Source organism: Ranitomeya imitator, chromosome 3 (genome assembly GCF_032444005.1).
Source record: "Ranitomeya imitator isolate aRanImi1 chromosome 3, aRanImi1.pri, whole genome shotgun sequence".
Lineage (NCBI taxonomy): Eukaryota > Metazoa > Chordata > Amphibia > Anura > Dendrobatidae > Ranitomeya > Ranitomeya imitator.
Genome location: NC_091284.1, coordinates 131,854,430 through 131,881,182, shown reverse-complemented (window position 1 = coordinate 131,881,182; position 26,753 = coordinate 131,854,430). Strand labels below are relative to the sequence as shown.

At 43.1% G+C, this 26,753-nt stretch overlaps 1 protein-coding gene across 1 annotated transcript in view; it reads left to right on the top strand.

Moving 5' to 3' along the window:
- Positions 1–26,753, top strand: part of APOO (apolipoprotein O) — a 103,214-nt gene that overhangs the window by 29,977 nt on the left and 46,484 nt on the right. Inside the window, exon 2 of the mRNA XM_069761461.1 lies at positions 25,935–26,042. Coding sequence (XP_069617562.1) covers positions 25,935–26,042 — 108 coding nt within the window. The remainder of the gene's footprint in view (positions 1–25,934; positions 26,043–26,753) is intronic.

The following is a 26,753-nucleotide window of genomic DNA, read 5'->3' as shown; positions in this document are numbered from 1 at the left end:
CAGCTGTGAGCTGATATTAATAGCCTGGGAAGCTCCATGGGTGTTACCTCCCTTCCCAGGCTATAAACATCTGCCCCAGCCATCAGCTTTCCCTCTGCTGGTTAAGAAAATTATGTGAGAACCCACATCATTTTTTTTCAGAAAAATAATCTTTTAATAAATTAATGTACAGTAAGCTGTACACACCCTGTACTAATTGCATTTGTAACTGACATCTATACATCTATGTATTCTATGTGTATATATCTATTCTAACCTGTCACTGTGATTTTACTGTATGCGGCATATGAATTGCCAGCTTTTGAAAGGATTTAGAGGTACGGTCCTACAGGAAGTAGTTTTTTTTTCTCTGGAGGCACTCCAATTTATTAGAATGCGCAAAGAGACACAAGTTAGCCCCACAAAAGCATGAAAAAATGCAAACAAAAATGCACCAAAAAATGCTTTTTTGCCGCAGCTTCTTTCCTACCATGAAATGAGATTTTGCTGCAGAACAAAACGCAGCAAAAACGCCCAGTGTGAATTTACCTTAACTGTAGAGAAGTCAGTAAATAGATTTATAGTTTCATAGTTTTTAACCCCTTAACCACCGCTGATACGCCTTTTAACGGTGGCAGTTAAAGGTACATGTTCCTCACTGCCGCTTTTTAACGGCGCTGAAAAATAGGTGTATAGCGCCCCCTAGCATCGGAATTTCTCCGGGGTCTCGGCTACCAAGGGTAGCTGACACCCGCGAGAACATGAATCGTTTTGGATTTTACCGACCCCAGTGTTGTGATCACTGTTATTCACAGGATAATGGCGACCGCAAAAAAAAAAAAAGTTTCCCGTTAAATTTTGAATTAAAAAATTAATTTCCCATTTAATTTTTCTCTCCTCTGATGTGATCTAGAACATCGGAGGAGAGTGAAATGGTGTCCCTTGAGCGCACCCCCCCACCCCCCCCCCCCCCTGGCACCTACAGTGTCCCTGGTCCCTCCTGCATCCCTCGGTCCTGTCCCATGGCCGTCGGCGTCTTCTTCCAGGAAGAAAAGGGCGGCCACAGTGCGCCAACAGATCTACCGGCTGGCACCCGAAAGCAAAAGGAGATTTCTCCTATTGGGTCATTTTGATCACCGTGATAGACCCTCATAGTGATCAAAATAAAAAAAAAATAGTAAAGAAAAGCCCTTTACCACCCCTTTAGTTAGGTAAAAATTATAAAATGAAAAAATGTATTTTTTTCTGTTAGGGTTGGGTTTATAGTTAGGGTTAGGGTTGTGGTGTTGGGGTTAGAGCTGTGGTTAGGGTTATGGTTAGGGCTGGGATTAGGGTTATGGGTGTATTGGGGTTACGGTTGGAGTTAGAATTGGGGGGTTTCCATTGTTTAGGTATATCATGGAGTCTCCAAATGCAACATGGTGCCTGCCATTGATTCCAGTCAATTTTGCATTCAAAAAGTCAAACGGTGCTCCTTCCAATCTGAGCCCTGCCAGAGGCATCCAAACAGTGGCTTTCCCCCACATACGGGGTATCGGTGTACTCAGGAGAAATTGCAAAACAAATTTTGTGGTCTATTTCCTCCTGATACCCTTGTTAATCCCTTAATCCCATATGACGTACTATCCCGTCCAGGTGACCTGGGACTTAATTCCCAGTGACGGGATAGTACGTCATATGCGATAGGCCGCGCTCACGGGGGGAGCGTGGCCGATCGCGGCCGGGTGTCAGCTGCCTATCGCAACTGACATCCGGCACTATGTGCCAGGAGCGGTCACGGACCGCTCCCGGCACATTAACCCCCGGCACACCCTGCGGGCTTCCCTGAGACGATCGGTACACAGTGATGTACTCACCGTGTACCGAGCGTCTTCTCCCTGCAGTCCCCGGATCCAAAATGGCCGCCGGGCTGCATCCGGGTCCTGCAGGGAGCACTTCCGGGTCAGGATCAGGCTGCAGCTGCAGCTGCAGCTCTAATCCTGCCCGGCTGTATGTCAGATCACCGATCTAACAGAGTGCTGTGCAAACTGTCAGATTGGTGATCTGTGATGTCCCCCCCCTGGGACAAAGTGAAAAAGTAAAAAAAAAAATTTCCACACTTGTAAAAAAAAAAAAAAAAAAAATCCTAAATAAAGCAGAAAAAAAAAAATATTATTCCCATAAATACATTTCTTTACCTAAAAAAAAAAAACAATAAAAGTACACATATTTAGTATCGCCGCGTCCGTAACGACCCGACCTATAAAACTGGCCCACTAGTTAACCCCTTCAGTGAACACCGTAAGAAAAAAAAAAAAAAAAGAGCCAAAAAACAACGCTTTATTATCATAACGCTGAACAAAAAGTGGAATAACACGCGATCAAAAAGACGGATATAAATAACCATGGTACCTCTGAAAGCGTCATCTTGTCCCGCAAAAAACGAGCCGCCATATAGCATCATAACCAAAAAAATAAAAAAGTTATAGTCCTCAGAATAAAGCGATGCCAAAATAATTATTTTTTCTATAAAATAGCTTTTATCGTATAAAAGCGCTAAAACATAAAAAAAATGATATAAATGAGGTATCGCTGTAATCGTACTGACCCGAAGAATAAAACTGCTTCATCAATTTTACCAAACGCGGAACGGTATAAACGCCTCCCCCAAAAGAAATTCATGAATAGCTGGTTTTTGGTCATTCTGCCTCACAAAAAATCGGAATAAAAAGCGATCAAAAATTGTCACGTTTCCGAAAATGTAACCGATAAAAACGTCAACTCGTCCCGCAAAAAACAAGACCTCACATGACTCTGTGGACCAAAATATGGAAAAATTATAGGTCTCAAAATGTGGAGACGCAAAAACTTTTTTGCTATAAAAAGCATCTTTTAGTGTGTGACGGCTGCCAATCATAAAAATCCGATATAAAAAACTCTATAAAAGTAAATCAAACCCCCCTTCATCACCCCCTTAGTTAGGCTAGGTTCACATTGCGTTAATGGGTTAACGCTAACGGACAGCGTTGCACGGCGAAAATGTCACAATTAACGCCGTGCAACGGGTCCGTTAGCACAACCATTGACAGCAATGTGATTTTCGGGTGTAGCGCATCGCTAGAGCGTGCCATTTTCGGCTCGCGCTAGCAAGGTGCCATTCTTTTGTGGCGCGCCTCAGACGCTGCTTGCAGCGTCCGCGGCGCGCCCGAGGTCCGATCCCCGATCTTCCAGAGCGGGGACGTTAACGCGACCACTAAACACGACACCTAAAAAGACATTGCGTTAGCGCAATCCGCTAGCGCTAAACGGATTTCCCTAACGCAATGTGAACCTAGCCTTAGGGAAAAATAATAAAATTTAAAAAAATGTATTTATTTCCATTTTCCCATTAAGGTTAGGGTTAGGGTTTGGATTACATTTACGGTTGGGATTAGAATTAGAGGTGTGTCAGGGTTAGGTGTGTGGTTAGGGTTACAGTTGAGATTAGGGTTAGGGGTGCGTTTGGATTAGGGTTTCAGTTATAATTGGGGGGTTTCCACTGTATAGACACATCAGGGGCTCTCCAAACGCGACATGGCGTCCGATCTCAATTCCAGCCAATTCTGCATTGAAAAAGTAAAACAGTGCTCCTTCACTTCCGAGCTCTCCCGTGCGCCCAAACATGGGTTTACCCCAACATATGGGGTATCATCGTACTCGAGACAAATTGGACAACAACTTTTTGGGTCCAAGTTCTCTTGTTATCCTTGGGAAAATAAAAATTTGGGGGGCTAAAAATCATTTTTGTGGGAAAAAAAAGGATTTTTTATTTTCACGGCTCTGCGTTGTAAACTGTAGTGAAACACTTAGGGGTTCAAAGTTCTCACAACACATCTAGATAAGTTCCTTGGGAGGTCTAGTTTCTAATATGGGGTCACTTGTGGGGGGTTTGTACTGTTTGGGTACATCAGGGGCTCTGCAAATGCAACGTGACCCTCAGACCAATCCATCTAAGTCTGCATTCCAAATGGCGCTCCTTCCCTTCCGAGCTCTGCCATGCGCCCAAACAGTGGTTCCCCCCCACATATGGGGTATCAGCATACTCAGGACAAATTGGACAACAACTTTTGGGGTCCAATTTATTCTGTTACCCTTGTGAAAATACAAAACTGGGGGCTAAAAAATAATTTTTGCGAAAAAAAAAAAAAATTATTTTAACGGCTCTGCGTTATAAACTGTAGTTAAACACTTGGGGGTTCAAAGCTCTCAAAACACATCTAGATAAGTTCCTTAGGGGGTCTAGTTTCCAAAATGGTGTCACTTGTGGGGGTTTTTAATGTTTAGGCACATCAGGGGCTCTCCAAACCAACATGGCGTCCCATCTTAATTCCAGTCAATTTTGCATTGAAAAGTCAAATGGCGCTCCTTCCCTTCCGAGCTCTGCTATGCACCCAAAAAGTGGTTTACCCCCACATATGGGGTATCGTCGCAATCAGGACAAATTGCACAACAACTTTTGTGGTCTAATTTCTTCTCTTACCCTTGGGAAAATAAAAAATTGGGGGCGAAAAGATCATTTTTGTGAAAAAATAAGATTTTTTATTTTTACGGCTCTGCATTATAAACTTCTGTGAAGCACTTGTTGGGTCAAAGTGCTCACCACACCTCTAGATAAGTTCCTTAAGGGGTCTACTTTCCAAAATGGTGTCACTTGTGGGGATTTCAATGTTTAGGCACATCAGGGGCTCTCCAAACGCAACATGGCATCATATCTCAATTCCAGTCAATTTTGCATTGAAAAGTAAAATGGCGCTCCTTCCCTTCCGAGCTCTGCCATACGCCCAAACAATGGTTTACACCCATATATGGGGTATCAGCGTACTCAGGACAAATTGGCCAACAATTTTTGAGGTCCAATTTCTTCTCTTACTCTTGGGAAAATAAAAAATTGGGAGCGAAAAGATCATTTTTGTGAAAAAATATGATTTTTTATTTTTACGGCTCTGCATTATAAACTTCTGTGAAGCAATTGGTGGGCCAAAGTGGTCACCACACATCTAGATAAGTTCCTTAGGGTGTCTACTTTCCAAAATGGTGTCACTTGTGGGGGGTTTCAATGTTTAGGCACATGAGGGGCTCTCCAAACGCAACATGGCGTCCCATCTCAATTCCTGTCAATTTTGCATTGAAAAGTCAAATGGCGCTCCTTTCCTTCCGAGCTCTGCCATGCGCCCAAACAGTGGTTTACCCCCACATATGGGGTATCAGCGTACTCAGTACAGATTATACAACAATGTTTGGCATCCATTTTATAGTGTTACCCTTGGTAAAATAAAACAAATTGGAGCTGAAATATATTTTGTGTGAAAAAAAGTTAAATATTCATTTTTATTTAAACATTCCAAAAATTCCTGTGAAACCCCTGAAGGGTTAATAAACTTCTTGAATGTGGTTTTGAGCACCTTGAGGGGTGTAGTTTTTAGAATGGTGTCACACTTGGGTATTTTCTATCATATAGACCCCTCAAAATGACATCAAATGAGATGTGGTCCCTAAAAAAAAAAATGGTGTTGTAAAAATGAGAAATTGCTGGTCAACTTTTAACCCTTATAACTCCCTAACAAAAAAAAATTTTGGTTCCAAAATTGTGCTGATGTAAAGTAGACATGTGGGAAAGGTTACTTATTAAGTATTTTGCGTGACATATCTCTGTGATTTAAGGGCATAAAAATTTAAAGTTGGAAAATTGCGAAATTTTCTAAATTTTCGCCAAATTTCCGTTTTTTTCACAAATAAACGCAAGTTATATCGAATAAATGTTACCACTAAAATGAAGTACAATATGTCATGAGAAAACAATGTCAGAATCGCAAAGATCCGTTGAAGCGTTCCAGAGTTATAACCTCATAAAGGGACAGTGGTCAGAATTGTAAATATTGGCCCGGTCATTAACGTGCAAACCACCCTCGGGGCTTAAGGGGTTAAAATAAAAAGTTTAGTTCCAAAGTAAATTTTTCTGTGAAAAAAGTAAAATGTAAAAATTTTTTCCTTCCACATTGCTTTAGTTCTCGTGAAGCACCTGAAGGGTTAATAAACTTCTTGAATGTGGTTTTGCGCACCTTGAGGGGTGCAGTTTTTAGAATGGTGTCACTTTTGGAGATTTTCTGTCATATTGACCCCCAAACTCACTTCAAATGTGAGGTGGTCCCTGAAAAACATAATGGTTTTGTAAATTTTGTTTGAAAAATGAGAAATGGCTGGTCAACTTCTTTTAACCCTTATAACGTCCTAACGAAAAAAAACAATTGTTTCCAAAATTGTGCTGATGTAAAGTAGACATATGGGAAATGTTATTTATTAACTATTTTGCCCGATACCACTCTCTGATTTAAGGGCAGAAAAATAAAAAATTTGAAAATTGCTACATTTTCTAAATTTTTTGCCAAATTTCCATTTTTTTCATAAATAAACACATGTCATGTCGAAGAAATTTTACCACTAACATGACGTACAATATGTCACAATAAAACATTCTCAGAATCAGTGGGATCCGTTGAAACTTTCCAGAGCTATTACCTCATAAAGTGACAGTGGTCAGAATTGTGGCTTGGTCATTGAGTACCTAATTTGCTGTGTCACTAAGGGGTTAAGGTTGAAAGAAGACCTAACTCCATCGACTTTAACATGTAGCTTAACATGTTGATTCAGAGGAAGGAAAAGAAAACATGGTTTAGACATTAATAGCTCCGTAATAGGGGATAAAAATCCTTCCCGACTCAGCAATCAGACAACTTTCCTGGATCAATGCCCCATCACACTCCTAGATGAATTCACTGTGGAGTGTAGTCTATAAACTTAGGTCACATATGGGGAGTTTCTGTTGTTCTAGCACTTCAGCGGCTTTGCCAATGTGACATGGCACCCTGAAACCATTCCAGCAACATCTGAACTCCAATGTGGCGCCTCTTCCCTTCTGAGTATTGCACTGTGCCTCAAAAGTAGCTTTCGATCACATATGGGGTATCTTGGTACTTGTAAGAAATATCAGACTGCAGTCGGATGACATCTTAAGACACAGACAATGGAGAAGATTCAGAAATTAAGCTCTCCATCTTCTCCACAGTTGGGATACGATTCTCACACACAAGAGAATCGGATCGCAGTAAGATGACACTCGGCTCAAACTCTAACAAAGTTTGAGCAGAGTGTCATTAGCAAAATCGGCCCGATTCTCTCACATGAGAGAACATACGCCAGTGTGATCCTGGCATAATACAAACCAAAAATGTCTGCACCAAAAAAACAAGCTGAAAAAGGCTGAAGAAATGTTTTATTTGCTATTGATGTATCAAAACGGATGTCATAGAGATGACCATACAAATGAAAAATTCTTCTGGATGGGGTGGATCTGAACACAGAGCGTGTCTCGCACTGGAGGACCTGTAGTGTCCTGCACTCATCCCATTGATTTTAATGGTACAGCGTGATTCTAAGTATTCCCTGTGGTGGCGCTGCACATGAGAAGTGTTACATTGAACACTTACTGTCAGGTTTCACTACAAATAGCAGCTAATTTCTGGGGATCGCAGCAGATCTTTGTTGTTTGGGTCTGCTTTTGGTAAAGGGACCTTTCTAACAGCTAGGGATAGTCCAAAGTGGAGGAGTCCTTTAGTCATATTGAGAAGGTAGAATATGTTATTAATCTTCCATCTATTTACTGACTTCTCTACAGTAACTGTACAGTGAGACAGGATGATATGTGACAACATCTGAACACAAAGCAGGATTTAGTTCCTTGTGAACCTCGTTGTGTGGTCTGTCATGTCTTGTGCATTTGACAAAGGCCAAACATGGTGTCTATCGTATGATGTTGTGTTTCCTTGACTGTTTTTTATATGCAAATAGTCTGTTCAGAGAGGAAGAGGACTAGACCTCTAGCACCACCTCTTGGAAGCAGCAACCCTAATAGTCATTATCGACTCTTTAATGAGCCTTACAATATGACTTGGGATAAAAGCCAAACCAGAATCTCAATTTGCAGACTGTGTTTCGGGGTGTTGCCTCTCATCAGTGTAAAGTATGAGATCTGATTTGGGAAGGTGAGAGGCCCTGGACAATTTGCATATTTAATTTCCCAGAGAGGAGCTTGCACGGCTTATAAGCCCTTCACTCTGATTTGTCACACTCTACAAGGAGAAACATCACCCCTAAGATCCCTTGACTGTTTCAGGAATTAATTTTATTGTCTCAATAACCTCAGAGATAGGGTTCAGTAATACAGCTGATATTAATAGCCTGGAAAGCTCCATGGGTATTACCCCTTTCCCAGGCTATAAACCTCTGCCCCTAGCCTTTAGGTTTTCCCTCGGCTGGTTACAAAAATTACGCGGGAGCCCACGCCATTTTTTTTTCATAAAAATAATCTTTTAAAAAAATACAAAAGAATACAAAAAACACACTAGCGCTAACCTGAAAAAGGAAAAAGAGAGACCCTCAGCAGCTCAGGACAGGTAGGTGCAAAAACACTGTCGTGTAAACAATGCAAACTGAAAAATAATCGAAACCGCGCTTGAGGGAAAATAAAAGAACCTATACGTAATCCGATAAAACTATGTGACACTATACCTGGACAAAGTGATCCGAAATGGTAGAGAGGCACGTCAAAATCACTAGGGGATCCACATGTGGGGTGATATGAAGGACTATAACAAAACCATGTGATATATAGGAATAATGGAAGTAGATATGAAATAAAATACAGACAGTAATGCACAGTACGCACTAACCAAGTATGTGTCGGTGAGTGCGATACACGTACCTAAGGACGGGTGATGTGCCTCTGAAAGATCCACCATAGGTATACACACTAAGAACTCTGAAAGTTCCACCGTGACTGCACACACTGTGAACTTGGCCCCCGCAAGCCGCTAAAATATACCGCTAATAATAATCCTCAAAAATATACATAAAACTGGTGTCCATGAACATAAGACTCACCAAAGAGCCAGGGTACTGGACACCGGGAGCTGGAGTATCTGCGGCGGCAGGAGGGAGACGGAAGTCGGCAGGACACAAATAGAGGAGTGCTACGCAGAGCCAGAGAAAACCCCGGCCGGCGGCATCTCTGGATGCGTGCAGGAGAAGGCGGGGAAACAAAAATGGCCGACAGGACTAACTGGCGTGTGACGTCACAGCCGAAACTACGGAGCAATGCTGGGGCCAAAAAGGCGTACCGACGCGTTTCAAAGGAGCAACGTCCTTCTTCATCAGGGTTGCCGGTCCCTGTTGCTCCCTGCTAATAAAGCCAGAGCCCTGTCAGTCAAAAAAGCCCGCCCATCCATCCAGTGGTATGAGTATGGGTATGGAAAGTAACCTGCTGAGAATGAGCAGTTATGAGGAGGCTATGAGGAGGCTAATTTGCATATTCCAGGTGCATTCTGGGAAAGCGAAGAGTCTCCCTAAGCTAGAAGATCGTTGGGTACAGCTGGGACCAGCTGCTTGGAAAGAATCACCAAACCAGGGATTCAAGCTTGAGGAGGCTAATTTGCATATTCCAGGTGCATTCTGGGAAAGCGAAGAGTCTCCCTAAGCTAGAAGATCGTTGGGTACAGCCGGGACCAGCTGCTTGGAAAGAATCACCAAACCAGGGATTCAAGCTTGAGGAGGCTAATTTGCATATTCCAGGTGCATTCTGGGAAAGCGAAGAGTCTCCCTAAGCTAGAAGATCGTTGGGTACAGCCGGGACCAGCTGCTTGGAAAGAATCACCAAACCAGGGATTCAAGCTTGAGGAGGCTAATTTGCATATTCCAGGTGCATTCTGGGAAAGCGAAGAGTCTCCCTAAGCTAGAAGATCGTTGGGTACAGCCGGGACCAGCTGCTTGGAAAGAATCACCAAACCAGGGATTCAAGCTTGAGGAGGCTAATTTGCATATTCCAGGTGCATTCTGGGAAAGCGAAGAGTCTCCCTAAGCTAGAAGATCGTTGGGTACAGCCGGGACCAGCTGCTTGGAAAGAATCACCAAACCAGGGATTCAAGCTTGAGGAGGCTAATTTGCATATTCCAGGTGCATTCTGGGAAAGCGAAGTCTCCCTAAGCTAAAAGAATCACCAAACCAAGTTTTTGCCTGTAGGACATTATTGCAAGAGAGCTTGGCTGAGTAGATTACACAAGAAGGAAAACACACAGCAAGTCAGCAGGATCTAGGAGCAACATGGCAGATGTGACAACCTACATGGTGAGCTGCAGCATGTGCTACATGTTCACAGATCGACCAGAAGAAGAATTAAATTTCACCTGTCAGAAGTGTAGACTAGTGGCCCTTTTAGAAGAAAAGGTGCGGGGTCTGGAAGAAAGAATAGCAACTTTGAAACTCATCAAAGAGAATGAAGACTTTCTAGACAGAACAGAAGCATCTCTACTGGTCACAGAAGGTGAAAAAAGTGTCAGAGAACCTCCAAAAGCAGATGAGTGGAAGCATGTGACCAAAAGAAGCAAGAAGACCATGGAGAAATCACCAACCACACAACTGAAGAACTGATATCAAATCTTTGTAGAGGATGAAGATGGCACACCTAAGGATGAAGCAATACCAGCAAGCAAAAAAGAAAAGGGCACACAGCAACAAGTGACAGCAAAAAGTACAGCCAAGAAGCAACGAAGAGTGGTGGTGGTGGGAGACTCACTACTGAGAGGCACAGAAGCAGCCATCTGCAGACCGGACATAACTGCAAGAGAAGTATGCTGCCTTCCAGGTGCGATGATCAAGGATGTGACCGATAGGATACCAAAGCTCTTCAACTCCAAGGACGTCCACCCATTTCTTCTGATACATGTTGGCACCAATGACACGGCAAGGAAGGACCTACCGACAATCTGCAAAGACTTTGAAGAGTTGGGGAAGAAAGTAAAGGAACTGGATGCACAGGTAGTTTTTTCTTCTATCCTTCCAGTAGACAGGCATGGCACCAGGAGATGGAACAGGATCCTTGATGCAAACAACTGGCTAAGACGATGGTGCAGACAACAAGGATTCGGATTCCTGGACCACGGTGTGAATTACTTGTACGATGGACTCCTCGCCAGAGACGGACTACACCTCAACAAACCTGGGAAACACACATTCGCCAGAAGACTCGCTACACTCATCAGGAGGGCGTTAAACTAGAAGAAGAGGGGACGGGAAGAAAAACATTAGACTTGAACAAAGAAGATCCAGGAAAACATACTCAGAAGGGCGGTAAGAACATTTCTAAAACAATCCACAGCGAGGAGATTGGAACAAAACAAAATCCTCTAAACTGCATGCTTGCAAACGCCAGAAGCCTGACAAACAAGATGGAAGAACTAGAAGCAGAAATATCTACAGGTAACTTTGACATAGTGGGAATAACCGAGACATGGTTAGATGAAAGCTATGACTGGGCAGTTAACTTACAGGGTTACAGTCTGTTTAGAAAGGATCGTAAAAATCGGAGAGGAGGAGGGGTTTGTCTCTATGTAAAATCTTGTCTAAAGTCCACTTTAAGGGAGGATATTAGCGAAGGAAATGAGGATGTCGAGTCCATATGGGTCGAAATTCATGGAGGGAAAAATGGTAACAAAATTCTCATTGGGGTCTGTTACAAACCCCCAAATATAACAGAAAGCATGGAAAGTCTACTTCTAAAGCAGATAGATGAAGCTGCAACCCATAATGAGGTCCTGGTTATGGGGGACTTTAACTACCCGGATATTAACTGGGAAACAGAAACCTGTGAAACCCATAAAGGCAACAGGTTTCTGCTAATAACCAAGAAAAATTATCTTTCACAATTGGTGCAGAATCCAACCAGAGGAGCAGCACTTTTAGACCTAATACTATCTAATAGACCTGACAGAATAACAAATCTGCAGGTGGTCGGGTATCTAGGAAATAGCGACCACAATATTGTACAGTTTCACCTGTCTTTCACTAGGGGGACTTGTCAGGGAGTCACAAAAACACTGAACTTTAGGAAGGCAAAGTTTGACCAGCTTAGAGATGCCCTTAATCTGGTAGACTGGGACAATATCCTCAGAAATAAGAATACAGATAATAAATGGGAAATATTTAAGAACATCCTAAATAGGCAGTGTAAGCGGTTTATACCTTGTGGGAATAAAATACCTAACTGACCGTACATTCAGCGTCTCCCACTCACACACCACCTCCTCACCTCGCCCCCTATCTGTCGGAGTCCGCAAGGTTCAGTTCTAGGACCCCTGCTCTTCTCCATCTACACCTTTGGCCTGGGACAGCTCATAGAATCTCACGGCTTTCAGTATCATCTCTATGCTGACGACACACAGATCTACATCTCTGGACCAGATATCACCTCCCTACTAACCAGAATCCCTCAATGTCTGTCTGCTATTTCATCCTTCTTCTCCACTAGATTTCTAAAACTTAACATGGACAAAACAGAATTCATCATCTTTCCCCCATCTCACGCGACCTCCCCAACGAACCTATCCATTACAGTAAACGGCTGCCCACTCTCCCCAGTCCCACAAGCCCGCTGTCTTGGGGTAATCCTTGACACTGATCTCTCCTTTAAACCACATATCCAAACCCTTTCCACTTCCTGCCGCCTCCAACTCAAAAATATTTCACGGATCCGCACATTCCTAAACCAAGAATCTGCAAAGACCCTAGTCCATGCCCTCATCATCTCCCGCCTTGACTACTGTAACCTCCTGCTCTGTGGCCTCCCCTCTAACACTCTTGCACCCCTCCAATCTATTCTAAACTCTGCTGCCCGACTAATCCACCTGTCCCCCCGCTATTCCCCGGCCTCTCCCCTCTGTCAATCCCTGCACTGGCTCCCCATCACCCATAGACTCCAGTACAAAAACCTAACCATGACATACAAAGCCATCCACAACCTGTCTCCTCCATACATCTGCGACCTCGTCTCCCGGTACTTTCCTGCACGCAACCTCCGATCCTCACAAGATCTCCTTCTCTACTCCCCTATTATCTCCTCTTCCCACAATCGCATACAAGATTTCTCTCGTGCATCCCCCCTACTCTGGAATGCTCTACCACAACATATCAGACTCTCGCCTTCCATCGAAACCTTCAAAAAGAACCTGAAGACCCACCTCTTCCGACAAGCCTACAACCTGCAGTAACCACCGATTGACCAAACCGCTGCACAGCCAGCTCTACCCTCACCTACTGTATCCTCACCCATCCCTTGTAGATTGTGAGCCCTCGCGGGCAGGGTCCTCTCTCCTCCTGTACCAGTTGTGACTTGTATTGTTAAAGATTATTGTACTTGTTTTATTATGCATACCCCTCCTCACATGTAAAGCGCCATGGAATAAATGGCGCTATAATAATAAATAATAATAATAATAATAAAAGGACTAGAAATAGGAAAAACCCAATGTGGCTAAACAAAGAAGTAAGACAGGCAATTAACAGTAAAAAGAAAGCATTTGCACTACTAAAGCAGGATGGCACCATTGAAGCTCTAAAAAACTATAGGGAGAAAAATACTTTATCTAAAAAACTAATTAAAGCTGTCAAAAAGGAAACAGAGAAGCACATTGCTAAGGAGAGTAAAACTAATCCCAAACTGTTCTTCAACTATATCAATAGTAAAAGAATAAAAACTGAAAATGTAGGCCCCTTAAAAAATAGTGAGGAAAGAATGGTTGTAGATGACGAGGAAAAAGCTAACATATTAAACACCTTCTTCTCCACGGTATTCACGGTGGAAAATGAAATGCTAGGTGAAATCCCAAGAAACAATGAAAACCCTATATTAAGGGTCACCAATCTAACCCAAGAAGAGGTGCGAAACCGGCTAAATAAGATTAAAATAGATAAATCTCCGGGTCCGGATGGCATACACCCACGAGTACTAAGAGAACTAAGTAATGTAATAGATAAACCATTATTTCTTATTTTTAGGGACTCTATAGCGACAGGGTCTGTTCCGCAGGATTGGCGCATAGCAAATGTGGTGCCAATATTCAAAAAGGGCTCTAAAAGTGAACCTGGAAATTATAGGCCAGTAAGTCTAACCTCTATTGTTGGTAAAATATTTGAAGGGTTTCTGAGGGATGTTATTCTGGATTATCTCAATGAGAATAACTGTTTAACTCCATATCAGCATGGGTTTATGAGAAATCGCTCCTGTCAAACCAATCTACCGTATATACTCGAGTATAAGCCGACCCGAGTATAAGCCGACCCCCCTAATTTTGCCACAAAAAACTGGGAAAACTTATTGACTCGAGTATAAGCCTAGGGTAGAAATGCAGCATTTACCGGTGAATTTCAAAAATAAAAATAGATCATTATTTCCCCATAGCTGTGCCATATAGTGCTCTGCACCGTTCATATTTCCCCATAGGTGTGAACCATATAGTGCTCTGCACCGTTCACTGTGCCCCATAGCTGTGCCATATACGGTGCTCTGCACCGTTCACTGTGCCCCATACATAGCTGTGCTGTGCCATATACGGTGCTCTGCACCGTTCACTGTGCCCCATAGCTGTGCTGTGCCATATACGGTGCTCTGCACCGTTCACTGTGCCCCATAGCTGTGCTGTGTCATATACGGTGATCTGCACCGTTCACTGTGCCCCATAGCTGTGCTGTGCCATATACGGTGCTCTGCACCGTTCACTGTGCCCCATAGCTGTGCTGTGCCATATACGGTGCTCTGCACCGTTCACTGTGCCCCATAGCTGTGCTGTGCCATATACGGTGCTCTGCACCGTTCACTGTGCCCCATAGATGTTCCACATAAATTTGTGCCGCCGCTGCCGCAATAAAGAAAAAAAAACACATACTCACCTCCCTTGATTGCAGCTCCCGGCGTCTCGTTCCGGCGCCTCCATCTTCCCGGCGTCTCTGCTCTGACTGATCAGGCAGAGGGCGCCGCGCACACTGTATGCGTCATCGCGCCCTCTGCCTGAACAGTCAGAGAGCAGAGACGCCGGGAAGATGGAGGCGCCGGCCGGGAAGATGGATCGGCGCCCGGCGGCTGGAACGAGGACAGGTGAATATGCTATACTCACCTAGTCCCAGCGATCCTCGCGCTGTCCCCTCCTGTCTTCGGTGCCGCAGCTTCTTTCTCTATCAGCGGTCACCGGCACCGCTGATTAGAGAAATGAATAAGCGGCTCCGCCCCTATGGGAGGTGGAGCCGCTTATTCATTTCTGTAATGAGCGGTCCCACGTGACCGCTGAAGAGAGGAAGAAACTGCAGCGCCGAAGCCCGTGGGACGGCAGGGACAGCGCGAGGATCGCTGGGACTAGGTAAGTATACCCCAGCGCCCTCACCCCCTCACCTGCCGACCCCACCGCTACCGTGACTCGAGTATAAGCCGAGGGGGGCACTTTCAGCCCAAAAATTTGGGCTGAAAATCTCGGCTTATACTCGAGTATATACGGTAATCAGTTTTTATGAAGAGGTAAGCTATAGACTGGACCACGGTGAGTCATTGGACGTGGTATATCTCGATTTTTCCAAAGCGTTTGATACCGTGCCGCACAAGAGGTTGGTACACAAAATGAGAATGCTTGGTCTGGGGGAAATTGTGTGTAAATGGGTTAGTAACTGGCTTAGTGATAGAAAGCAGAGGGTGGTTATAAATGGTATAGTCTCTAACTGGGTCGCTGTGACCAGTGGGGTACTGCAGGGGTCAGTATTGGGACCTTCTTCTCTTCAACATATTCATTAATGATCTGGTAGAAGGTTTACACAGTAAAATATCGATATTTGCAGATGATACAAAACTATGTAAAGCAGTTAATACAAGAGAAGATAGTATTCTGCTACAGATGGATCTGGATAAGTTGGAAACTTGGGCTGAAAGGTGGCAGATGAGGTTTAACAATGATAAATGTAAGGTTATACACATGGGAAGAAGGAATCAATGTCACCATTACACACTGAATGGGAAACCACTGGGTAAATCTGACAGGGAGAAGGACTTGGGGATCCTAGTTAATGATAAACTTACCTGGAGCAGCCAGTGCCAGGCAGCAGCTGCCAAGGCAAACAGGATCATGGGGTGCATTAAAAGAGGTCTGGATACACATGATGAGAGCATTATACTGCCTCTGTACAAATCCCTAGTTAGACCGCACATGGAGTACTGTGTCCAGTTTTGGGCACCGGTGCTCAGGAAGGATATAATGGAACTAGAGAGAGTACAAAGGAGGGCAACAAAATTAATAAAGGGGATGGGAGAACTACAATACCCAGATAGATTAGCGAAATTAGGATTATTTAGTCTAGAAAAAAGACGACTGAGGGGCGATCTAATAACCATGTATAAGTATATAAGGGGACAATACAAATATCTCGCTGAGGATCTGTTTATACCAAGGAAGGTGACGGGCACAAGGGGGCATTCTTTGCGAGGAGGAGAGAAGGTTTTTCCACCAACATAGAAGAGGATTCTTTACTGTTAGGGCAGTGAGAATCTGGAATTGCTTGCCTGAGGAGGTGGTGATGGCGAACTCAGTCGAGGGGTTCAAGAGAGGCCTGGATGTCTTCCTGGAGCAGAACAATATTGTATCATGCAATTAGGTTCTGTAGAAGGACGTAGATCTGGGAATTTATTATGATGGAATATAGGCTGAACTGGATGGACAAATGTCTTTTTTCGGCCTTACTAACTATGTTACTATGTAACTATGTTACTATGTGGGTGCCGAGAAAAAGGGAGGAAAGCATAAATGAAAACGAGAGTGTGTAAGACCCTAAAATGAAAATAAGATGACCTGGAATAACAACTAGGAAGAAAAATCAAGATACACTGCCGTAGCACTCCTCTATTTGTGTCCTGCCAACTTCCGTCTCCCTCCTGCCGCCGCAGATACTCCAGCGCCCGGTGGCGCCTCTTCCCTTATGTGTTTTGCACTATGCCTCAAAAGTACTATTCCCCCACATATGGGGTATCTGCGTACTCAGGAGAAATTGCACAACAAATTGCACAATACAATTTTCCTGTTACCCTTGTGAAAATTAAAAAAAAAATATTTCAGTCTAAAGTCAAATTTAAAAAAAAAAAATTAAATGTTAATTTTTTTCCACATTCTAAAAATTCCAGTGAAATACCTGAAGGGTTAATCAACTTATTGAATGTGATTTTGAGCACCTTGAGGGGTGCAGTTTTTAGAATGGTGTCACTTTTGGGTATTTTCTGACATATAGACCCCTCAAAATCACTTCAAATGTGAGGTGGTCACTAAAAATAAAACGGTTTTGTAAATTCTGTTGGAAAGATGAGAAATTGCTGGTGAGATTTAACCCTTATAACGTCCTAACAAAACAAAAAAAGTTTAATTGTTCTGATGTAAAGTAGACATTTGAGAAATGTTATTTGTAAACTATTTTGTGTGATATGACTCTGATTTAAGGACACAAAAATTAAAAGTTTGAAAATTGCAAAACTTTCAACATTTTCTGCCAAATTTCCATTTTTTTTCACAAATAAAGCAAGTCATTTCGAAGACATGTTATCACTATCATCAGTACGACACGTCATGGAAAAACATTCTCTAAATCGGTGCGATCCGTTGAAGCGTTCCAGAGTGATTATCTCATAAAGTGACAGTGGTCAGAATTGTAAAAGTTGGCCTGGTCATGAAGGTGAAAACAGGCTTGGTAGGTGAAGGGGTTAATCTTCTCGTTATCAAAAGGGTTCTCCACTTTGGGCAATAGTTGTTAGAAAGGTCCCTTTACAAAGCCAGCTCCGAATTTTCTCCATGCTGCGACCCCCAGAAATTAGCTGCTAACTATAGGGAAACCTGGCAGCCAGTGCTCAGTTTAAGTGCAGCGCCACCTAAAGGAATATTTAGTATCACACTGTGCCCATTAAAATCAATTGGATGAGAACAATCCAGGCCCTCCGGTGCAAAAGATGCTTTGAGTTTTTAAATCAGGATCTTTATTTTCCTAAAGCCTCATTCACACATCCGTGTAGCATTACGTGTTGTATCCGTTTTTTTCACTGATATAGCACATACCCGTGTTTTTCACATGTCCGTCCGGCAGCACGGATGACAAGTTCCCAATACAAGTCTATGGGTCTGTGAAAATCACGCACAGCACATGGATGGCAGCAGTGTACAGTCCGTGTGCGGGTTGTATTTAACATTGTAAAGTATAGGAGAAGCTTTGTAATTGATTTATTTCTTTATCCATCCGTAAAAAATACAGATGACACACTGATGGTAAAAACAGACACGGGGGTCCTACACTAATGCAAAGCAGTGATGACATGGGTAGCATTTGTTTCACGGACGTGTGAATGAGATGTAACAGAGTACAGTATATGAAAATGTGTCTTTTTGTTTGTATTTTTTTAAATGGACAACCCCTTTACTGAATATCGCGTGATTGACAGGGTTTGTCACACACGTGTACTCAGTGGTTAAAAAGGCCATGTCAACAACAGCTAACGTAAGACACTAAGGTTAAGGCCATTTATTGAGTAATGGATGCAGACATTTCTGCACCATTTCTGCATCTCTTGGCAGGAAAAATGCAGCTGCAAAAATGCACAGAGAATTGACGTGCTGCAGATTATTTTCTGCACCAAATCTGCAAGTCAAAATACTCAATGTGTCCATGACACTTCAGGTTTCCCATTTAGTTTGCTGGCATCAGGAATGCGTCAGGTTTTGCTTCCAAATCTGCAACGTGTGCACAAGCCCTAAAGGAAAACAAATGACTTTCAGAGCAGATCTGGGAGATTTATTAGGCCAAAGTGGACAGAATTCTCAAGCGATTTGTACTAAAACTCTGTCTTTCATGGGTAAGGGAACAAAGGAATGAGTGTACCTTGGGCGCCAGGCCCCTATTGCTAGCTTTCTAGTTGCCCTTCCTCAGACCACTTTTTGGAGGGGCTAGCCAATGTATACCAGAAGCACTCTGCAAGGCTTGTCATTTTCTGATTATTGATTGGGTCTTCTGGCCTTTGCAGGTTGGCCATGAGTTGCTCAGATAGTTAAGCTTGCTCATTTTTTCCTGTTTTCATGAACTGGCTTTTACTTGAGCAAGCAGATAGGAATCGAAAACCCCTTTAAGAAATCTTGGGCATGAGGAAATCCGGTGGCTGCTGGTCGTTCCTTGGCACTGATATTGGATGTTTTAAGGTGTAGCATGGTATTTGGTGCCACTTGGGGAGTATATTTTATACAGTGGCTATTTTATGTCGTCTTGTGGAATTTGTTTGGTCTTATTATGGAAGCATGTTGTGCCGTACATTAGTTTTTGTTCGACACTGCTGTGGACACAATTTGTACTGCATTGTTATATTTGGCACTGCTGTGGATTCATTTCGTGCCGCACTGAGGTATTTGTTGTTTCCTCTATTTTGGCACTTCTGTTTGACTAATAAGAGTGATTAAAAATACATTGGACGCATCATTATTGAGTCCAGGCTATTCGGGAGCATAAACCGCAGCCTCTTCCTGCCCCTCACAGCATGAGAACAGCTGGTGCAGGAGTTTCTATATACACTGGGGGAAAAGCTCCATGAAAACTCACATTGTGTGGATTTTAAATCCGAAGCCTGGAATTCCTTCTTGTAAACTTTCCTGTTGATTTCTCGAATATATTCCATAATTTTACTTAAGTCATGAGTCACCAGGTGTAATTGGGGAGTCCCAGTCTTAAAGTGGATGTTAGGGGTCTTGGGAACTATTCCAGATGTATAATGTCTATTAACCCCTATCTGACCTTGGACGGGATAGTACGTCCGAGGTCAGATCCCCTGCTTTGATGCAGGGCTCCGCGGTGAGCCCGCACCAAAGCCGGGACATGTCAGCTGTTTTGAACAGCTGGCATGTGCCCGTAATAGGCGCGGGCAGAATCGCGATCTGCCCGCACCTATTAACTAGTTAAATGCCGCTGTCAAACGCAGACAGCGGCATTTAACTACCGCTTCCGGCCAGGCGGCCTGAAATGACGTCATCGCCGACCCCCGTCACATGATCGGGGGTCGGCGATGCGTCTCCATTGTAACCATAGAGGTCCTTGAGACCTCTATGGTTACTGATCGCCAGTGGCTGTGAGCGCCACCCTGTGGTCGGTACTCACAGCACACCTCCATTTCTGCTACATAGCAGCGATCAGCAGATCGCTGCTATGTAGCAGAGCCGATCGTGCTATGCCTGCTTCTAGCCTCCCATGGAGGATATTGAAGCATGGCAAAAGTAAAAAAAAAAAGTTGAAAAAAATGTTTAAAAAATAAAAAAAATATAAAAGTTTAAACCACCCCCCTTTCGCCCCAATCAAAATAAATCAATAAAAAAAATATCAAATCTACACATATTTGGTATCGCCGCACTCAGAATCGCCCGATCTATCAATTAAAAAAAAGCATTAACCTGATCGCTAAACAGCGTAGCGGGAAAAAAATTTGAAACACCAGAATTACGTTTTTTTGGTCGCCGCGACATTGCATTAAAATGCAATAACGGGCGATCAAAAGAACGTATCTGCACCAAAATGCTATCATTAAAAACGTCATCTCGGCACGCAAAAAATAAGTCCTCAACCGACCCCAGATCACGAAAAATGGAGATGCTACGAGTATCGGAAAATGGCGCAATTTTTTTTTTTTTTTTTTTTAGCAAAGTTTGGAATTTTTTTTCACCACTTAGATAACCTAGTCATGTTTGGTGTCTATGAACTCGTACTGATCTGGAGAATCATAATGTCAAGTCAGTTTTAGCATTTAGTGAACCTAGCAAAAAAGCCAAACAAAAAACAAGTGTGGGACTGCACTTTTTTTGCAATTTCACCGCACTTGGAAATTTTTTCCCGTTTTCTAGTACACGACATGCTAAAACCAATGATGTCGTTCAAAAGTACAACTCGTCCCGGAAAAAATAAGCCCTCACATGGCCAAATTGACGGAAAAATAAAAAAGTTATGGCTCTGGGAAGGAGGGGAGTGAAAAACGAACACGGAAAAATGAAAAATCCCATGGTCATGAAGGGGTTAAAGATACAACATATATTACCATAAAACGACACTCTTGGCTATGCAAACTACAGAAAAAGAGATCCTCTTCCTTCCCCTATTACCCTTCTATGTATGCAACTGTCTTTTCTTTCTCTTACGATTTTCCCACAATTTGTGTTACAAGGTACTGACAGAGATCTATTTATGTATTTGTATGTATTACGTATTTGTAAGTTATGCGGACCTGTTGTCAGACAAGTAAATAATAATATATAATAATAATAATAATAATAATTTTTATTTATATAGCGCCAACATATTCCGCAGCACTTTACAAATTATAGAGGGGACTTGTACAGACAATAGACATTACAGCATAACAGAAATACAGTTCAAAACAGATACCAGGAGGAATGAGGGCCCTGCTCGCAAGCTTACAAACTATGAGGAAAAGGGGAGACACGAGAGGTGGATGATAACAATTGCTTTAGTTATTCGGACCGGCCATAGTGTAAGGCTCAGGTGTTCATGTAAAGCTGCATGAACCAGTTAGCTGCCTAAGTATGTAGCAGTACAGACACAGAGGGCTATTAACTGCATAAAGTGTATGAGAACATGATGCAAGGAACCTGTTTTTTTTTTTTTTTTTTTATATAAATAGGCCACACAGGGATCGTTAGGTTAATGCATTGAGGCGGTAGGCCAGTCTGAACAAGTGAGTTTTTAGGGTACACTTAAAACTGTGGGGATTAATCGTATTAACCTAGGTAGTGCATTCCAAAGAATCGGCGCAGCACGTGTAAAGTCTTGGAGACGGGAGTGGGAGGTTCTGATTATTGAGGATGCTAACCTGAGGTCATTAGCGGAGCGGAGGGCACGGGTAGGGTGGTAGACTGAGACCAGAGAGGAGATGTAGGGTGGTGCAGAGCCATGCAGTGCTTTGTGGCTGAGGGTAGTAGTTTTGTACTGGATTCTGGAGTGGATGGGTAGCCAGTGTAATGACTGGCACAAGGTAGAGGCATCGGTGTAACGGTTGGTGAGGAATATGATCCTGCCAGCAGCATTCAGGACAGATTGGAGCGGGGAAAGTTTGGTAAGAGGGAGGCCGATTAGTAGAGAGTTACAATAGTCCAGACGAGAATGAATAAGTGAAACAGTAAGAGTTTTTGCAGAGTCGAAAGTAAGAAAAGGGTGAATTCTAGAAATGTTTTTGAGATGCAGGTAAGAAGAGCGAGCCAGTGATCGAATGTGGGGGGTGAATGAAAGGTCAGAATCAAGGATGACCCCAAGGCAGCGGGCATGTTGCTTTGGAGTAATGGTGGAACCGCACACGGAGATGGCAATGTCAGGCAAAGGTAGGTTAGTAGAGGGAGAGAACACGAGGAGTTCAGTTTTTGACAGGTTTAGTTTCAGATAGATGGAGGACATGATGTTAGAGACAGCGGTAAGACAATCACTGGTGTTTTCTAATAAGGCAGGCGTGATATCAGGAGAAGAAGTGTATAATTGGGTGTCGTCAGCATAGAGATGGTACTGGAAACCAAATCTACTGATTGTTTGTCCAATAGGGGCAGTATACAACGAGAAGAGGAGGGGGCCTAGGACTGATCCTTGAGGAACCCCAACAGTAAGGGGAAGGTGAGAGGAGGAGGAACCAGCAAAACATACAGTGAAGGATCGGTCAGAGAGATAGGAGGAGAACCAGGAGAGAACGGTGTCCTTGAGGCCGATGGAGCGGAGCATAGTGAGGAGGAGCTGGTGATCCACAGTATCGAATGCTGCAGAGAGATCCAAGAGAATTAGCATGGAGTAGTGACCATTAGCTTTAGCTGTTAGTAGGTCATTAGAGACTTTAGTGAGGGCAGTTTCAGTAGAGTGTAAAGAGCGGAAGCCAGATTGAAGAGGGTCGAGAAGAGAGTTATCTGAGAGATCGCGGGTAAGACGGGAGTGGACCAGGCGTTCGAGGAGTTTAGAGATGAAGGGAAGATTAGAGACAGGTCTATAATTAGCGGCACAGTTTTGATCGAGGGATGTTTTTTTAAGTAATGGATGTATGATGGCATGCTTAAATGAGGAGGGAAAAATACCGGAAGTGAGGGAAAGGTTGAATATTTTTGTTAGGAGAGAGGTGACAGCCGGGGAAAGGGACTGGAGGAGATGTGACGGAATGGGGTCACTGGTGCAAGTGGTCGGGCGAGAAGATGCAAGGAGCCTGCTTACTTCTTCTTCTGTAACTGCTTCAAAGTCAGAGAGTGATCTAGATGCAGTGGGGGAGGGAGGACAGTGCATGGTGTGAAGAGATTGGGAGATGATTTCCTGTCGAATGTGGTCAATTTTTTCTTTGAAGTAATTGGCCAGATAGTCAGCACGGAGATCCGTGGTTGGGGCCTGCTCTCTTGGGTTGAGTAGGGACTGGAACGTGTCAAAGAGATGTTTAGGGTTATTGGACAGGGAGGTGATGAGGGTGTTGAAGTAGGTTTGTTTGGAGAGGTGAAGGGCAGAATTGTATGTCTTTAGCATGAACTTATAATGGATGAAATCTTCGGGTAGATTAGATTTTCTCCACAGACGTTCTGCGCACCTGGAGCACCGCTGCAGGAAACGTGTTTGCAGCGTGTGCCACGGTTGTTGCCGTCTGTGCCGAGTTGTTTTATGTATAGGAGGAGCAGCTTCATCCAGAGCACTTTGCAGGGTTTCATTGTAATGCTTCAGAGCAGAATCAGGACATCAGATGGAGAAGATTGGGGCCAATGAGGACTGCAAGTTCTTCATAAGTTTCTGGGTGTTAATGGCCTGTATGTTTCTATAAGTGTGGAAAGTGGGGGTGACCTGAGCGGGATGGCAGTTCTTGATAGAGAATGAAAGAAGGTTGTGGTCAGAGAGCGGGAGAGGGGAGTTTGTGAAATCATCCACTGTATATGTACTGTATATGTATACTGTATATACTGTATATGTACGTTTGGTCATTTACAGTGTCATTACTGATGTTCTATCCTATCCTATGTCATCTTATCCATTGTTATGTTCAAAAAAATCAATAAAAATGATGTTTTAAAAAAAAATAAATAAAAAAAAAAAGTAGATTTTCCCTGTTCCCCGGGTGCAATTTTTGTGTGAATTAGACCCCTTAAATGGATTCTGTTAGCAGGTTTTTGCTACCTCATCTGAGAACAGCCTGATATCGGCAAAGAGAAGCTGAATTTAATGATGTATCACTTAGCTTACTGGGTGCAGCCGTTCTGACACAATCAGAGTTTTTAGAGTTAGTAATACAGCTGAGCTGAGGAAGCTGACCACGCCCACACCACGCTCTCAATGTACAGTGTCCATAACATAACATAGTAACATAGTTAGTAAGGCCGAAAAAAGACATTTGTCCATCCAGTTCAGCCTATATTCCATCATAATAAATCCCCAGATCTACGTCCTTCTACAGAACCTAATAATTGTATGATACAATATTGTTCTGCTCCAGGAAGACATCCAGGCCTCTCTTGAACCCCTCGACTGAGTTCGCCATCGCCACCTCCTCAGGTGCCTCAGGAGCTGCCTATCACAGGAGGGGGCGTGTCGGACTAGCATACAGGACCTGCAGTGTCCCAGCAATAAAAATCTCCTGGTGCTAAAACAATCGTTGCAAGCAAACCAAACCACATGGCTTGATAAGAGAGGAATTTCTGAAATCTCGGTTATAACCCCTACCTCATGCTGTCTTCAGATTACATAGTAAAAACCTGCTGACAAATTCTCTTTAACTTCCTGCATCAGAAGGAGTAATGGCTGCAATTAAAATCCACCATTTACACAAAGAACGAGAAACTGTACTTCCATTGAATCTGTAATTGTGGCAGCTACAGTTATCTGTATGGCGGGTGGATTTGATATTACTCCCTATTTATGTGATCTAAAGACGGGTTTGCTCCTAGTTACATATTTCGTAGGTGTAAACAGTCAGGTTTTACAGTAGAGTTAGGCACAATATCTGTCGGTTTCATACTTTCCTGTTTAGTCTGGGATTGCCATTTTTAACATTTTCTGGCAGCTTATGATTTCCCATGTTTAATCTTCTTTGGCACTTCTTCAAAAGAGAAGAGGTGCAAGTATTGTATATATTTTTAGATATTACGGGCCTAAATAGTTGACGTCAATAAGTCCACATCTTCTATGGTTCCTATAAAAAACAAAACAAAAAAAAAAACACTTTTCTGGCTATAAATTGTTATGCCATATACATTTACATTTGAGGACATCTTAACATAGACCATCTGGATGGCATTGTAGCACAACTTGACACATTGCAGTATCCATGGAGAGAGGTAGGTTGCAATAGTGTCCCTGAACAGAATGTTTTGGGAGAAAATTTGCAACAGTTTCCTTAATTCTCTTCTATATTTGTATTTCTGAAGCGATGATCTATATACTAAGGGGCCAGCTCATTAAAATTGGCGTTTTGTATTCCAGTCCAATGGAGTAAGAAGCACCAAATCCATCAACAGAATAAGAGGACGGCACCTGTTTGAGTTTGATGCATATTTCAGCTGCCGTACCAGAGATAGAAATGTGTTCTAAGTAGAAATACAAAAGGACAAATGATAAATACATTTGATCATTAAAAATAAAAACATAGTTACTGCTTGGTGTCTTTTTGTAGTTCTACTTCGAGACTGGAGAGATCCTTGTTCCACCTGAATAAGACCTGCTATAAATTGCTCCACTTTTGTGATGCAGGATATGATGAACTTGTCAGGTCATGTCCCTCCCGCTAAGAGTCTCCCACTTTTGAAAAATATACTAAGCTAGCATAGAAGCACCATCATTTGGAAACGTTTTGCCCAACGATGTGTTGTGAAAAAAAAAAAGTTTTGCAACAGTTTTCTAAAGGAAACTATTACATAAAACAGGGCCTGGGTGTTATGATTTGTAGCCTTTTGATGATAAACTTTTTACATTGTGGTGTGCTTTGTATTTTATGTTCAGGGTGCGGAGATCGTCCTGGTTTTACATTTACTGATTTTAGATATTTTTTTTAACAGGCAGTGAAGTTTGCGGCTGTTCCTGCTAGCCTGAGTTTCGCCACTCTTCACGTGCATGGAGCCAGTGAAACAAAGACCCCTCCGAAGACACTCCTAAAAGTGGAAGAGGTAAATTGACACATAAAGGATTTGCACGGTGGGGAGATTTTTTTTATGGCTGCAAAACCTAAACGCTGGAAGCTGTCAACAACAAGCTCATAATTATAATTATACGGAGAAATATGTGAAAGTTGTGAAAATAACCAACAGGTACCTATTTATTGAACCTTATACAGGGTCTGCATGACATTTACAGAAGGAAGTCATGTTATGCCTTTAGGCCTCTTTCACACTTCAGTATTTTGGCGTCAGTCACTACCGACATAGTGACGGATTGACGGATCCGTCACAATTGTTGCGAAAACGGTTCTAACGGATCCGTTTTTTTGACGGATCCGTTACTTGGGGGTTGTCTGGGAGAAGTATCTACTTTTTGGAGCATGCGCAATTGAAAAAACGGATTGGGGCGACGGATCCGCCGAAAAAACTGTTGCGGCGGATCCGTCGCCCATAGGCGGCCATTCTATGGAATGGCGGACGCGACGGATCCGTCGCGATCCGCCATTTCGGCGGTGACAAAAAACGTTCCAATGTCCGTCTATTTTCAGAAAACGTCCGCCAAATTTCGACGGATCCGTCGCATGGCGGATGGAACGGACGACCATCCGTCACAATCCGTCACTAATGCAAGTCTATGGGAAAATAACGGATCCGTCAAAAAAAATGACGGATCCGTTATTTGAGGAAAATGGCGGTTTTAGACTGATGCCAAATAACTGA